Source organism: Capra hircus, chromosome 27 (assembly GCF_001704415.2).
Source record: "Capra hircus breed San Clemente chromosome 27, ASM170441v1, whole genome shotgun sequence".
Lineage (NCBI taxonomy): Eukaryota > Metazoa > Chordata > Mammalia > Artiodactyla > Bovidae > Capra > Capra hircus.
The window spans coordinates 25,992,957-26,007,249 of NC_030834.1; the positions used below are offsets into that span (position 1 = coordinate 25,992,957).

Below are 14,293 nucleotides of genomic sequence, written 5' to 3' on the forward strand. Positions count from 1 at the left end.
TGAGGAACTACAGACGAAAAACTACGGAACCCTCTCTTTTCATCTCCTTCTTTAAAGGAAAGAGAACTAGTTGTCTTGATTTACCTGTCGCCCATTTCCGAAATCATGTGAAGGAAAATGTAACCGAACAGGTGCTGATTTTTTTTTCCAGATCTGGCTGGTGTCAGAGCAAAGAGCTGGGAGCATCCAGGCAACAGTCCGGCTTTCAACGAACAAACCAAGCAGATAGTAGCTTGCAGATGAGGAAAAGTGCTAGGCACATGCGTTGAAGCACAAGAGAAAGCTGCTTATTTTGACAAATTATGCCTGGTTCTCCCATTAGAGCTTTCTTTCCTCAATAATCTGTCCCCTTAGGAAATTTCTGATGAGCACCTGCAAGGTAACCACGATGGCTCCCCCACCCAGTATGACAGTACAGAGAGGTGTGCCAGACAAACCTGTGTGGAAAATGACAGTGCTCTTCCGAAACCCTGAAGGGAGTCGCAGGTTCCGCAGCAACCCTTTGGCAGTCAGCCGGACGTGAATGGTGGACAAGGAGAACTTGGGAGACAACAGCATGTCTTCAGAGCAGGTGGAAAGAAAATTTCACAGAAGAACCAGCTCCCACACGGGCTCTCACATCCTGTCTTTTCCAACCCTGCACTCGTCTTCCAGGCCAAGGAACAGAGCGAGAGAAAACATGCCTACATGCCAGACGCTGCTTACGGCGCCCGCACAAAAGAAAAGCCCCAGAGCTATCCAAGTGCTTCTGGCTTCCGCTTGCACTGCCAGATGTTGCCGAAACAATGCTCTTCCTCTGAAGCAACTCCTCCTAGCAGCCCCAGCAGTCAGCAGCCTCTGAATGACATCACACTGAACATGCTATGGGGTTGTTATGGTTTGCATCAGAGATGGTGAAGGGGAGGAGAAAGTGGGTGGTCTTAGGTGCTTTACATAACAACCAATAATGTCACCGGTTTGGTGACGGCTTGGAAGATCCTTAAGGGGAAACAACTACTTTGAGATGTGCCTAATACTTATTTAGTAATTATAAAGAATTAAGACTTCATTAAAGTAGTCTGTGTTCTGATTTTTAAAATTGTAATTATACCTATAATTTAAACTGTAATTATATATATACACATACACACTAGTAGTAACACTGGGCATTTTTTCAGATATTTTACATAAACCTATACAGAAACCTAATACCTCAGACAAAAGTGTTCCCAGTTACAGTTTTAAGTAAGACGCCTACTATAACATCTGGAACTAAGCACTGTAGGTCAGTTATATTTCTTAAAAAAATCTTTTTACTGTATTATTGAGAGACTGAGAAAAGGTTAAAGTTCAACTTTACCACTCATATTCTGCAGACCTCACTAATAACCAACAATAAAAGGTTAATGCAATACCTCTATCAGATGTAATATAATAGTTCCAGAGGAATAAAAAATTAGTCTGACAAGCAGTATTCTAAAGACTCCACTTACTGACTCATTGACTCATTGTGCTTACAGTATATCAGGCGACCTCTCAAGAATAGTAGTGTTTTGAGATTAGGAACACCAGGAAGGTGAGATTATTGTGTATCAGTAAGAATTGAGATCTAGCAAATGTTTACTTGAGTAGAGTCCTTTGTAAAAAGTACATTAAAATATGATGGCAAAAACTAAAAGAAGTTGCCGGAGAAAGGCATATATGGACATAAGAGAATTGCACCCGCAAAATGCTCACTTAGGCAAAGCTAATATTATTAAACCAGGAAGAGCCCAAACTCTTGGTAGATTTTAATTTTTAAAAGTATAAGAAAACAATATGTAAAAAAAAATGATCTGTGCATGTTTCCTAGATTTCCAAAACTTGGTAACAGAAATGAATGTGGCTGTTGACCATAAATAACTAATAGATGCTATGAGAATGGGCAGGACACAGTTACTTTCAGAAATTCTCTAGAGTGTTCAGGGTGTGATAAGTGGAGGAGACAGACAGGAAAGGAAATTCTGAGTAATTCCTTCTCCCTTTCACTCACCCCACCTCCCCCCAACCCCAGCCTCTGTGGGCAAGCTACAGCTTATTCATACACAGATGAGAGGTCTTGTAAACATTTTGCCCACGGAAGCACAAATAACCAAGGAATTAAAGTCTGGAAAAGCTACATTTAGGTATTGCTTCTTCACTTTATCACAGTTTTTATTAAAAAGCAAATTAATTAATTCCACAATTTGCCACAACCAAGTGTCCTTCCTGCTCCCCACTAAGAAAAAAAAAAAAAAACAACTTGTAAAAACTAAGATTAAAAACCAGCATTAAAATTATAAATAGAATACTACTGATATTATTAAAAATAGACATGACACCACTCTCTTTATATGTTTTTTGTTTTGTTCAGTTTTTCGCTAGTTAAGTAATAGTAAACTCTATCCTGGTTGAAAGGGAAATCCTTTAGCTTGGATTACTCTAAAAGAAGAAAATAGCAACATGCCATCAATTCATTTTACTTATTACAATGTCTACTTGAACTACTAAGCTACACCACATATATGAAAAGTTATGTTGCTAATGATCTCTCTAAACAGCAGAGCATGGCTCTCTGCTCCTCCTTGTGAGTGATGCCCTGTGGCCCTGGGAGGACTGTGGTGTTTCCCATCCTCTGGGGAGCTCTTTCTTCAAAGGCAAAAAGCCCAAAGCCAAAAAACAGCACAGCTAGGAACTATAAGAATAAAGAGAAGCAGTGCCAGTCAAAAGGAAAAGTCAAAAGTCAGGAGTAGTTCCTGTTTCTACAGCAATGTGTACACACACACACACACACACACGGAAAAAGGGAAAGACTAAAAACAGCTCAAGCAGGGTTTCCCTTCTTTCCCAAACACAAGTCTGCCGCCTGGTGGCCGTTGAGCACAAGTGCACCAAAGCAAAAAGGCAGCCTTGACAACTGATAAACAGCCAATAAAGTGTTATGTGCCAGACACACTCCTAAACGCTTTTTACGCATGCACTCTTTTAAATAATCAATCAGCAATAATTGCAGGGTTACAATAATTTTTATTTTATATAGATAGATAGATAGATACACACACACTTCCGGGAGGTTGGGGAAGCACAGAGTTTAAAACTGGTTCAGAAAGTTCAAATAATTTGATTACTTATTTGATCAGTTACGTGTGCACACACTGTCATTTCTGGATTTATACCAAATACAGAAGTATAAAAATGATAAGAAAGTGTTCATCTTTATTATACAAAGTCTTAATTTAAGAGGACGTAAGGAAAAATTTAAGGAACTTTTAGTACTTAAATGAGAAAAATATAGTTATAAAAATTAAGAGTAAGATCACAATCATTAAAAGGAAGTATTTTCTTTTTTAAAAAGTTTAAGTGGTAGAATAGCTTTATAAAAAGCCCATGATATGAACGGAGTTTCCTTTAATGACACAAATAAAGAAAAATAATAATTGTAGAGAGTAAGGCTTTAAAAACTAAAGAAGGTATGTTATGGATGATAAAAGTGTTTGGCAGTCAATGTGTTATACTGTCATAGTAGATTCAAACATCAAGAATCACAGGTCTCACTGCAGTCTATATAGAAGTGTGTGTTTCATTAGTGACTTGACATTAGAAAACAATGATGTTACGATTCCAGCATAGGCTATGCAGGGTTGCTCAGATGCTACGAAATACATCCAACTAGGACAGATTTATTTATTGTTAATGATCATTAAGAATCTGGAGATTAAAAAAAAAAAAGAATCTGGAGATTAATGTTTAACCAGGGATTCAAGCCTCTCTATTCAACCAATCTTCCCAAGAACTCCAGCACGAGTATCAGTCTTAACATTTATTATATTTCCTCCCTTTCCCTAACACAGCCCTAATTGCCAGATTTTCTTTATTTTTATATACGGCACTTTTTAAGTTCAAGCCTCCATTCCACCTGCAGAAAGTTTCAACGCAGAGTCCAATTTTTCCATAATGTCTTCTTGCTTAGTAGGAAGAAGCAGGTCTATAAGACACACTGTGAGTAACTATCAGAAAATTCACATGAAACGACCGGGAAGGGCTTCCCTGGTGGCTCAGGGAAGGAGCCTGGAATGGTGGTGGCTCCTTCCTGGTGGTAAGGAGTCTGCCTCTCAGGGCTGGAGGCACGGGTTCGACCTCTGATCAGGAAAATCCCACAACTAAGCCCGCGCGCCACAACTACTGAGCATGCGCTCTACAGCCCAGGCATCGCCCGAGCCCGCGTGTCAGAGCTCCTGAGGCCCGCGCGCCCCAGAGCTGCAGCTCTGCAACAAGAGGAGCCACCACAATGAGAAGTCCGTGCACCACAGCCAGAGAGTAGCTCCCCGATCGCTGCAGCTAGAGAAAAGCTCGCTCAGTAACCAAGAGCCAGTACAGCCCAAAGTAAAGAGATAAATAAAATTCAACCTCCACCCAGCCCATAAGATTATAAATTCTCCAAGGTTAGTGGCATTACCTTTTAGTTCTGGTCGCCCCAAATAAAAGCAACAATGTTTTATCCACATACAATATGTGTTTTTAAAAACGAAGGGAAAAAGTGTGCTCAATGTAGAATTAAAAAAAAACTCAAATTATCTGTACATCATAGTGCTCTGTAGCCAGTTATTTTTAAACTTAAAATTTTCACTTAAAACTTAAAATTCTTTAAACCTTAAAATGTCAAACTTAAAATTATCCTGTGAAAATGATAATGGCAATGATAATGCCATTATCATTCTAAGGTATTAAATAATCCTCTATGTTACTATTTTAATGGCTTTAAAAATGTTATTGGAATGCCAGTGAACATAAACAATACCTGCTGTTTAAATCACTCAGACTGTTTCCGATTCCCCCCCCCCTTTTAAACAGTTCTGAAAAGCAATAAATAAGTTAATCATTTTTCTAGAATCAGTTCTGATAAACAGAATGCTGAGGTAGAAGGCTTTTGTCACATGTCACCAAAATGCCTCCATCCAGGAAGGGCTGCAGTAACTTACACCACCTCCCCCTCACCCCCACAGTGATATGTATTAGACAATCAGTCCCCACGCATTTCACCAGCACTCTTAGAAATATAATATTTGTCACTGCTATATTTAAAATGGATAACCAACAAGGACCTATTGTATAGCACAGGGAACTCTGCTCAGTATTAAGTGGCGGCCTGGTTGTAGGGTTCAGGCAGTTTGGGGGAGAATGGACACATTGCATGTGTGGCTGAGTCCCTCTGCTGTCTACCTGAAACTATCACAACACTGTTAATTGGCTATACTCCAATATAAAATAAAAAGTTAAAAAAAAGTTTGTAAACTTTTTCAATATTTCTTAGCCCTTTGTATTTCCTCTTTTGTGTCTTAATTCTTTTACCATTTTTTAGTGAAGTATAGTTGATTTGCAGTGTTATGTTAGTTTCAAGTATACAACATAGTGATTTCACATTTTTATAAACTCCAGTTAAAACTATAAAATATCGGCTATATTCCCTGTGCTGTACATTACATCCTGGTACCCTACTTTATACCTAATAGTTTGCACCTCTTAATCCCCTTCCCCAATATTACCCCTCTCCCGTACCCTCTCCCCACTGGTAACCACTAGTTTGTTCTCTGTATCTGTGAGTCTGTTTCTGTTTTGTTTTGTGATGTTCATTATTTTTTAGATACCACAGTAATAGTGAAGTTGTTCAGTTGTGTCTGACTCTTTGCAACCCCATGGATTGTAGCCCGCCAGGCTCCTCCATCCATGGTCTTCTCCAGGCAAGCATACTGGAGTGGGTTGCCATTTCCTTCTCCAGGGGATCTTCCCGACCCAGGGATTGAACCTGGGTCTCCCACATTGCAGGCAGACTCTTTACTATCTGAGCCACCAGGGAAGACCAAAATACAGCACCCAGGATTCCCAGGTGGTCTCCCATCCAAGTACTAACCAGGCCTGGCCCTACTTAGCTTCCAAGATCAGACGAGATAGGACGTGTTCAGGATAGTATGGCCATAGATAACATAGTATGTCTTTTTTGGTCTGACTTACTTCACAGCATTCTCCTGGTCCACCCATGTGGTTGGAAAGTTTTTCATTTTTTATGGCTAAGTAATATTCCCCCCTCAACACACACACACACCACCCCTCCCACATCTTCTCTATAGATTCATCTGTTGATGGACACTTTGGCTGCTTCTATATCTTGGCAATTGCATATGGTGTTGCTATGAACATTGGGGCACATGTATCTTTTTGAATTGGTGTTGTCATTATCTTTGACTAAATACCTAGGAATGGGACTGCTGAATCATATAGTTCTATTTTTAAAACATACTCCATATTCATAGCGCTGCACCAATTTACATTCCCACTGACGGCACACCAGGGTTCCCTTTTCTTTACATCCTCACCAGTGTTTACTATTTGTCATCTTTCTGAGGATGGCCATTCTGACAGGTGCGAGGTGGTGTCTCACTGAGGTTTTGATTTGCATTTCCCTGATGATCTGTTTACTTTCCTACTGTGCAGTTGTCTTTACCCTGATTTGAAATGGCCTGAACTGGAGTAAACAGGTTGCTGATGTCCCAATCTGTGGTGTGACTGCTACTACTGTTTACAATGGCTTTCGGTTGAGATTTATTAAATTAGTTTTACGTGCACAATGTAATGATTCAGTATAAGCATAATCCTGTTTTTTGTTCTTCATAAATACTGTGGGGGTATTTAAAAAAAAAAAAAAACTGAAGATCTGTGGCAACCCCATGTTGTGTTGAGCAATGCTATCGACATCATTTTCCCCCACAGCATTTGCACATTTTGTGTTTGTGTCACCGTGTGATACTTTTGCAAAATTTCACACTTTTCCATTATGATTATATTTATTATGGTGAGCTGTGATCAGTGGTCTTTGGTGTTACCATCGTAACTGGTTTTTTGCTTTGTATTTTAAAATTAAGATATGGACCTTTTTTAGACGTAATGCTATCATCACACAGTTAATAGACTCTGTGTGCTTAGTCGCTCAGTCGTGTCCGACTCTTTGCAACCCCGTGGACTGTAGCCCACCAGGCTCCTCTATCCGTGGGATTCTCCAGGCACGAATACTACAGTGGGTTGCCATGCCCGTCTCCAGGGGATCTTCCCAATCCAGGGATCGAACCCAGGTCTCCCACATTGCAGGTGGATTCTTTACCAACTGAGCCACCAGGAAACCCCACGAATAATGGAATGGATAGCTATCCCTTCTCCAGGGGGTCTTCCTGACCCAGGACTTGAACTGGGGTCTCCTGCATTGTAGGCAGATTCTTTACCAGCTGAGCTTTAATGTAAACATTTATGCACTGGAAAACCAAAAATTAATGAGAATTACTTTACTGGGGTGGTCTGAAACTGAACCTGAGGTACTGCTGATGTATGTCTGTTATTTGTCAATATTGTGAAACAATCATAAGTCCAGTTACAGCTAACATCCATCTCTATGCCTAGAAAAAATTTTTTGACAAAAGGAAGGTCTAAACCTTTTGTTGTCATAATTAGTAATCCTTTCTTTCATAGTAACATCCATGGAAAAGTCTTTTCTGTAAAGTCTGTACTTTTCATGCTTGCATTCTGATGTTTGTTTAAGACTTGAGTCTGGACTCTATTTGTATGTGGTGTGTGAATTAAGAATCTAGCTCCTGATAAACAGATGGTCCTTGTTCCAACAATCCATGCTTTCCCTGATTTGAATACCAAACTTCACACGTTGCTCAAACACCATCTGCCTTTTAAGTGGGAGAGGACAGTTATAATCATAAAACCACAGAGGAGGACAGCCTCACCCCTACTCTCAGTGAAAGAAACACTGGCCACCCTGGTGTCACCTTACTGGAGGAGGTGTGCAGTTCTCAGCCATCTCTGTACACTTGCAAGAGGGGGTACAGAGAGCAACCCGATCCTCCTGAGCTGGATTTAGTGAGGGGGCAGTGGAAGGAGCATGGCTTTTCCACTTCCCAGGGCAGACTCCACGGCACCTGAAAGTGATGATCTTGTGTGAAATAATCAGAGAGCAGGATAAATACAGCTCTGGTGCTCTGGCATCCCTGACAGCTTTAATGTGGGGTAGAACCACATAATAATAGTATCTGGTATGCGTGGCATCATCCTTATAAACAGCAAACCAAGGTTTATTGAGAGTCAGAGTTGGTGAGAATCTTGCAGCATCATCATCTTTAAATAAATGACAACAGCTAGACCCCACGAGGGTGGTTCTTGACGTTCAGTGGTTTTCCCTGCTTGCTTAAGGGATTTAAAATAATTCATTCTCCTGGAAAAGAGCTCTAATAGTAAGCCACTAGAATCATAAGAACAATGAAAAGGATTATCCTCGTCACTGTCTCCTAGCAGCTACCCTTTGAGAACTTTTTATATAACAACTCTACATAAAATACTTCTATACTGGGAAGTCCTCCTGAAATATGCTTGTGTCCCCAAGTGAGAAATCTGAGCCTTTGGAGAGGCTTAGTAATGAACCCAAGATCAGGACACCAGGGGAATGCGGCAATCCCAACAGTCAATGCCGGCCAAGTTCATTTTCTTTCTGCTCCTCTTCCTTTGCCCACGAGGTGATGGAGCTGTCTTTAATGTAACTGATTTTCAACTACTAAACTAGTCAAATTAAAAAAAAAAAATGGTGAAGCCGGTACTCTTTTATGTTGTCAGTCATGCTATAAAAGGATATGAAGCTTTTGGAAAGCAATTTGCTGAGTGAAGTGGTGACAAATATGCCTGTGTTTTGATTTGTTTATGCTACTTACAAGAATCTATCACAGGGGACTTCCCTGGTGGCCCAGTGGTTGAGAATCTGCCTACCAATGAGTGGGACACGGGTTCAATCCCTGGCCCAGGAACCAAGATCCCACATTCCACAGGGCAATCTCACATGTTACAGCCATTGAAGCTGTGCTCTCTAGAGCTCATGATCTGCAACAAGAAGCCACCACAGCAAGAAACCCATACACCACAACCAGAGAGCAGCCCTGCTCGCTGCAACTAAAGAAAGCCCAAGTGCAGCAAGGAACACCCAGCACAGCCAATATACTAATTAATTAAAGCAAAGAATCTATCACAAAAACTCCCCTAAACTTTGAAGGTATTTGTTGTAGAGATGTTCATCACAGGATCATCTGTGAATGTGCTATAGAAGTACCGCAAATATTCAAGAGGAGCAGTTAAATGCTGCTGCATATGTTAAATGTAATAGTCATTATAAGGGATTGCTTGTATTAGGGGACAGCAGGATATAACATTATCTACATTTTATTTCAAATCACAAATTAAGAAATACTAAAGGGTTATTTCTAAACAGGCTAAACATTTTAGACCTTAGCAGACTTCTATAATTCAAGTCAAGTGATTACTGTACACAAATGAAAAGATATGAAGTTGCTCCGTTTTAATCTCCACCACAGTTTGTTGCTTTAAAAAAAGAAAACTATCTGAGAGCCATAAGATTTAATGCTCAGAGGAGCATGTCTGTATGCGGAGGCAATGTCTTCTGTACAGTCTAAATGATGACATTGTAAGCAAAATAGAAAGACGACGTGCTTTGCCATCACAGGCTTAGAGAGCAGGGAGAAGCCTTAGTGATCAATCATTTCAATTATACAGAAAAGAAAACTAGTATTAAGAAGTTACATGATCCACCCAAAAAGTCACTGCTGTTTGGACACTACTTCTGAGCATCTGGGCTTCCCTGGTGGCTTAGATGGTTAAGAATCTGCCTGTAATGCAGGAGACCTCGGTTCGAGTCCTAGGTCGGGAAGATCCTCTGGAGAAGGGAAAGGCTACCCACTCTAGTATTCCTGCCTGGAGAATTCCATGGACAGAGGAGCCTGGAGGGCTACAGTCCATGGGGTTGCAAAGAGTCGGGCATGACTGAGCAACTAACACCTCACTTTCTCAGTTTCTAAGCTGCTCTTCCAAAAGCCAACAAACTGTGCCTTTTCCTGAGCAGGCTCACCATAATACTCAGTCAGTGTTAAATAATGATAGTCACTAACCATCAACAGAGAAGCCTGGAAAAGTCAAGTTTATGACTTTTGGAAAATACGTGTTCATACTCAAAATCTAGATTAAATCGCAGTGCTGACCCCTTAAAATACAGCTTCTCCCACTGCAATTATTAGAGCAGGGTTAACTGAAGGCAGGCATTCTCAAACTCTGTCCTATGCCCTATTTCTTTGGAGAAGGGAATGGCAACCCACTCCAGTGTTCTTGCCTGGAGAATACCAGGGATGGGGGAGCCTGGTGGGCTGCCGTCTATGGGGTCGCACAGAGTTGGACACAACTGAAGCGACTTAGCAGCAGCAGCAGCATGCCCTATTTCTAATCCATGGTTTAGAGGCTTTGCCAGACAAAACCACAGTATGATTTATACTGTCCATTTCTTTTCTCAGTCAGTTGTTGATTTGCCATTGTGATAACCTTTTCTATCAAGGGTCACTGTTACATTAAGTGTCAATGATAGGCTTTGGAAACAAGACATCACAGTAGTCCCATAATGTGACAAGGGAAAATGCCTAATGCTAATAGTTATTCCACATGTAGAAAGGAGATATATATTGGAGGGTTTTTTTTTTTTATTGCTATGCCTATGAAAACAAATATCCTTTTACAATACTTTATATTTTTATTGATTTTTGCCATGCTGGGTCTTCGTTACCATGAGCGCTCTTCTCTAGCTGTGGGGAGCAGGGGCTACTCTAGTTGTGCGTGGGCTTTTCACTGCAGTGGCTTCTCTTGCGGGGGCGCGCAGGCAATAGAGTGTGTGGGCTTCAGTAGCGGTACACGAGCTCAGCAGTTGCAGCTCCCAGAGAGCAGGCTCAACAGTTGTGGCACACAGGCTTAGCTGCTCCGTGGCATGTGGGATCTTTCCAACCAAAGGCTCGAACCCGTGTCTCCTGCACTGACAGCCAGATTCTGAACCACTGAGCCACCAGGGACGCCCTACAATACTTTATGTAATCACTGACTTGAGACGTAAATTAAGACTGCCTTTCCAAGCTGCACAGAGCAGGCATATTTGACTTGTTTAGTTCCTTCACTGTGACCAGTATCAATAGCAGCTCCCAAAGCACAGAGATTTCATACAACAAATACTCCCCAAAGGAACTGCAAAACTTGTGTTTGAAAACTACCAAAAAGTTGTTGAAAGAAATGAAAGGAGACCTAACTAAAAGGGGAGGCCACACCACATTCATGAAGCAAAATACTGAATATTGCAAAGCTGGCCAATGCTCCAGAAATGCATCTGCAAATTCAAGGCAATCTCTATCAAAATCCTAAATCCAACAGCTTCTTTGACAAGCTGACACCAATGTTCACATGGAAATTCAAGAGACTCAGAACAGTCAAAATAATCTTGAAAAAAGGACAAGTTGAAGGATGTACACTTTCTGATTTCAGAACTCATCACACCACAGTAAGCGAGACAATATGGTACTGATGAGGATCAGCACGTAGATCCATGTGTGACCCCACGGACTGTAGCCCATCAGGCTCCTCTGTCCATGGGATTCTCCAGGCAAGAATACTGGAGTGAGTTGCCATGCCCTCCTCCAAGGGATCTTCCCAACCAAGGGATTGAAACTGGGTCTCCAGCATTGCAGGCAGATTCTTTACCATCTCGGTCACCAGGGAAACATACGGGATAGCTTAGAGAGCCTAGAAACGAATCCTTGTGTTCACAGCCAACTGTTTTCAACAAAGGTGCCACGATAGTTCAGTGGAGGAAAGAGCAGTGTTTTCCACAAATGGTGCTGGGACAGCTGGAAATCTACATACAAAAGAATTAAGTTGGATCCCCCTACTTCATATCATATACAGAAATTAACTCAAAAATACATCAAAGAGCTGAAAGCGGAAAACGCTCAGAAGAACACATGGGTATAGGTCTTCATGACCTTGTACAAGCAATGGCTTCTTAGACATAATACCAAATGGATAAGCAACATAAGAAGAAAAATAGATAAACTGGATCTCATGAAAATTAAAAATGTGCCTCAAAGGGTGTTATCAAGAAAATGAAAAGACAGGGACATACTGGTGGTACAGTGGTTAAGACTCCATACTCCTGACACGGGGGTCCAGGTTTAATTCCTAGACAGAGAACTAGTTCCCACACATCATAACTAAGTCCTGGCACAGTCAAATAAATATTAAGAAAGAAAGAAAGAAAATGAAAACACAACCTACAGAATGGGAGAAAATTATTTCACAAGATTTCATCTATGTGATAAGAGCCCAATATTCAGAATATACAAAGAACTCCTACACCTCAATAATAATAATACAAATAACTTTAAAATGAGCAAAGGATTTGAATAAATGTTTCCCCAAAGAAGATACATGAATGGCTCATAAGCTTCTGAAAGATGCTCAACATCTGAGTAGCCATCAGGGAAATGCAAATTGAAACCACAATGAAATACCAGTTCATACCCATTAGAATAGGGCTTCCCTGGTATCTCAGATGGTAAAGAATCTGCCTGCAATGCAGGAGACCGGGGTTCAATCCGTGGATCAGGAAGATCCCCTGGAGGAGGAAATGGCAACGCACTTCAGTATTCTTATCTGGAGAATCCCAGGACAGGATCCTGGTGGGCTACAGTCCGTGGGGTCACAAATGGTCGGATACAACTGAGCAACTAACACTAGATCTAGACTAGACCCACTCGCTATAATAAAAATTTAAAAAAAAAAAAAAGCGGACAAAAACAAGTGTTCACACTACTGTGTATAAAAGAGATAACTTATTCCTACTGTGTAGCGCAGGGAACCCTACTCAATACTCGTTAATCATCTATATGGCAACAGAACCTAAGACAGAGTGGATATCTGTATAACTGAATCACTTTGCTGTACAGCAGAAACTAACACAGCATCGTGAATCAACTGTAGTCTGATAAAAATGAGTTAAAAACAAACAAAAGCACGTGTTGACAAAGATGTGGAAAAGCTCATGGAAATGTAGAACCAGTGCAGCCACTTTGGAAGACACTTGGGAAGTTTCCCAGTTAAACCCAGAATTATCACCTAGCTTTCAGATAAAAGTTATCTGATTTAACATGTAGTCATCCTGTAGCATGTTGGGCTTCCCTGGTGGCTCAGGTGGTAAAGAATCCACCTGCAATATTTTATCTTCTAAATACTAGGATGTGCTGGAAATTTACAATGAAAGAAAATAAAAATCTCATTGTGTGCAGAAATGTTTCCTTTGGCCTTTAAAAATTAGTTTGGTAAACATGTATGTTCAAACTCAGGCTCTTGGAAGCCTTTAGAATCTAACCTGTTCTGCATGGCTAGGTCCTCTCTAGCTCTATAGTGAGTGAGAGCCTGTAACAGGTAAGCCTGTAACTTGCCTGCCTGATTAAGCTGAGGAAACCAAGTACACCTCAGGAGCATCAAGTTATTCCATATGGAAGGTTATCCATCCCATTTTCTTTAATATACTACCTGTATACAGGGGGTTGGGGTGAGTGGTGTCCACAAATTTATACCTCCTATTCAGGCTTTCCTCACTACATCAGAGCCTTTAACTAGGAACTAGCAATGCGCCTTCCTAAAATTTATTGCAATTGTGATTGTATATTTATTTGTGCAATCCTTCAACTTTCCTGGAACCTTCCTGAAGACAAAGCCCTTACTCATTTGGGGCTCACCTTTATATCCTTAGCTCCCAGTGCTATCATGAAGCATGAGAATCTGTAATCAGTGTGTCACAGTAATACCCTTCTGCCTCTGCCATTTGATTTGCTGTTGTAATCCTCAATGGACTCAGAAGCCATCAAACTGTCTTATAACAGCATATTAAGGAGGAGAATTTAAGTAGTGGGTAGGGACCTAACCAGCTATAGATAAACCATAGAAACTGTAGTGAGTACAGTTTATAAAATCTTCTCTGGCTTCAAGAGACCAAGTTTTTAAAGTCCTAGTTGATGTTCAAAGGTTCAGAGACAGTCTTAGAGATAGGTGTTAATTTTTTTCCATAGAAGTGTGAAAAGGAAAAGAAAAATGTTAAGTGCTTGCTACTACTAAACCTGATCACAAGATTATATAACCATTAAAGACTATCCATTTTACAATAGCATATTTCTTAGAAAAAGTATATTCTCCATATCTCCACATGTTGAATAATAAATATGCTCCACATTAAAAAACATCATTACTTAAAAAAGCAAATTATCTGTGATTAATAAAACATCCTTCTGCATCAGAAGGCTTAGCAACCATGTTCACCAAGTTTTAACCCTATGCCAGCCAATGTCACAAGCAGTTATGTTTATGCCACAAAACA

The 14,293-nt window shown here is 40.6% G+C and overlaps 1 protein-coding gene across 8 annotated transcripts in view; it reads right to left on the reverse strand.

Annotated features, from left to right (window-relative positions):
- MTUS1 (microtubule associated tumor suppressor 1) overlaps positions 1 to 14,293 on the reverse strand; it is a 190,262-nt gene that overhangs the window by 64,562 nt on the left and 111,407 nt on the right. Inside the window, exon 1 of one of the 8 annotated variants that reach the window (XM_018041916.1) lies at positions 438 to 871. The exons of the other annotated variants lie outside the window; for them this stretch is intronic. Within the exon in view, the coding sequence (XP_017897405.1) occupies positions 438 to 558 (121 nt within the window). The 5' untranslated portion in view covers positions 559 to 871. Of the gene's footprint in view, positions 1 to 437; positions 872 to 14,293 lie in introns of those variants that run through there. 8 annotated transcript variants of the gene reach the window in all.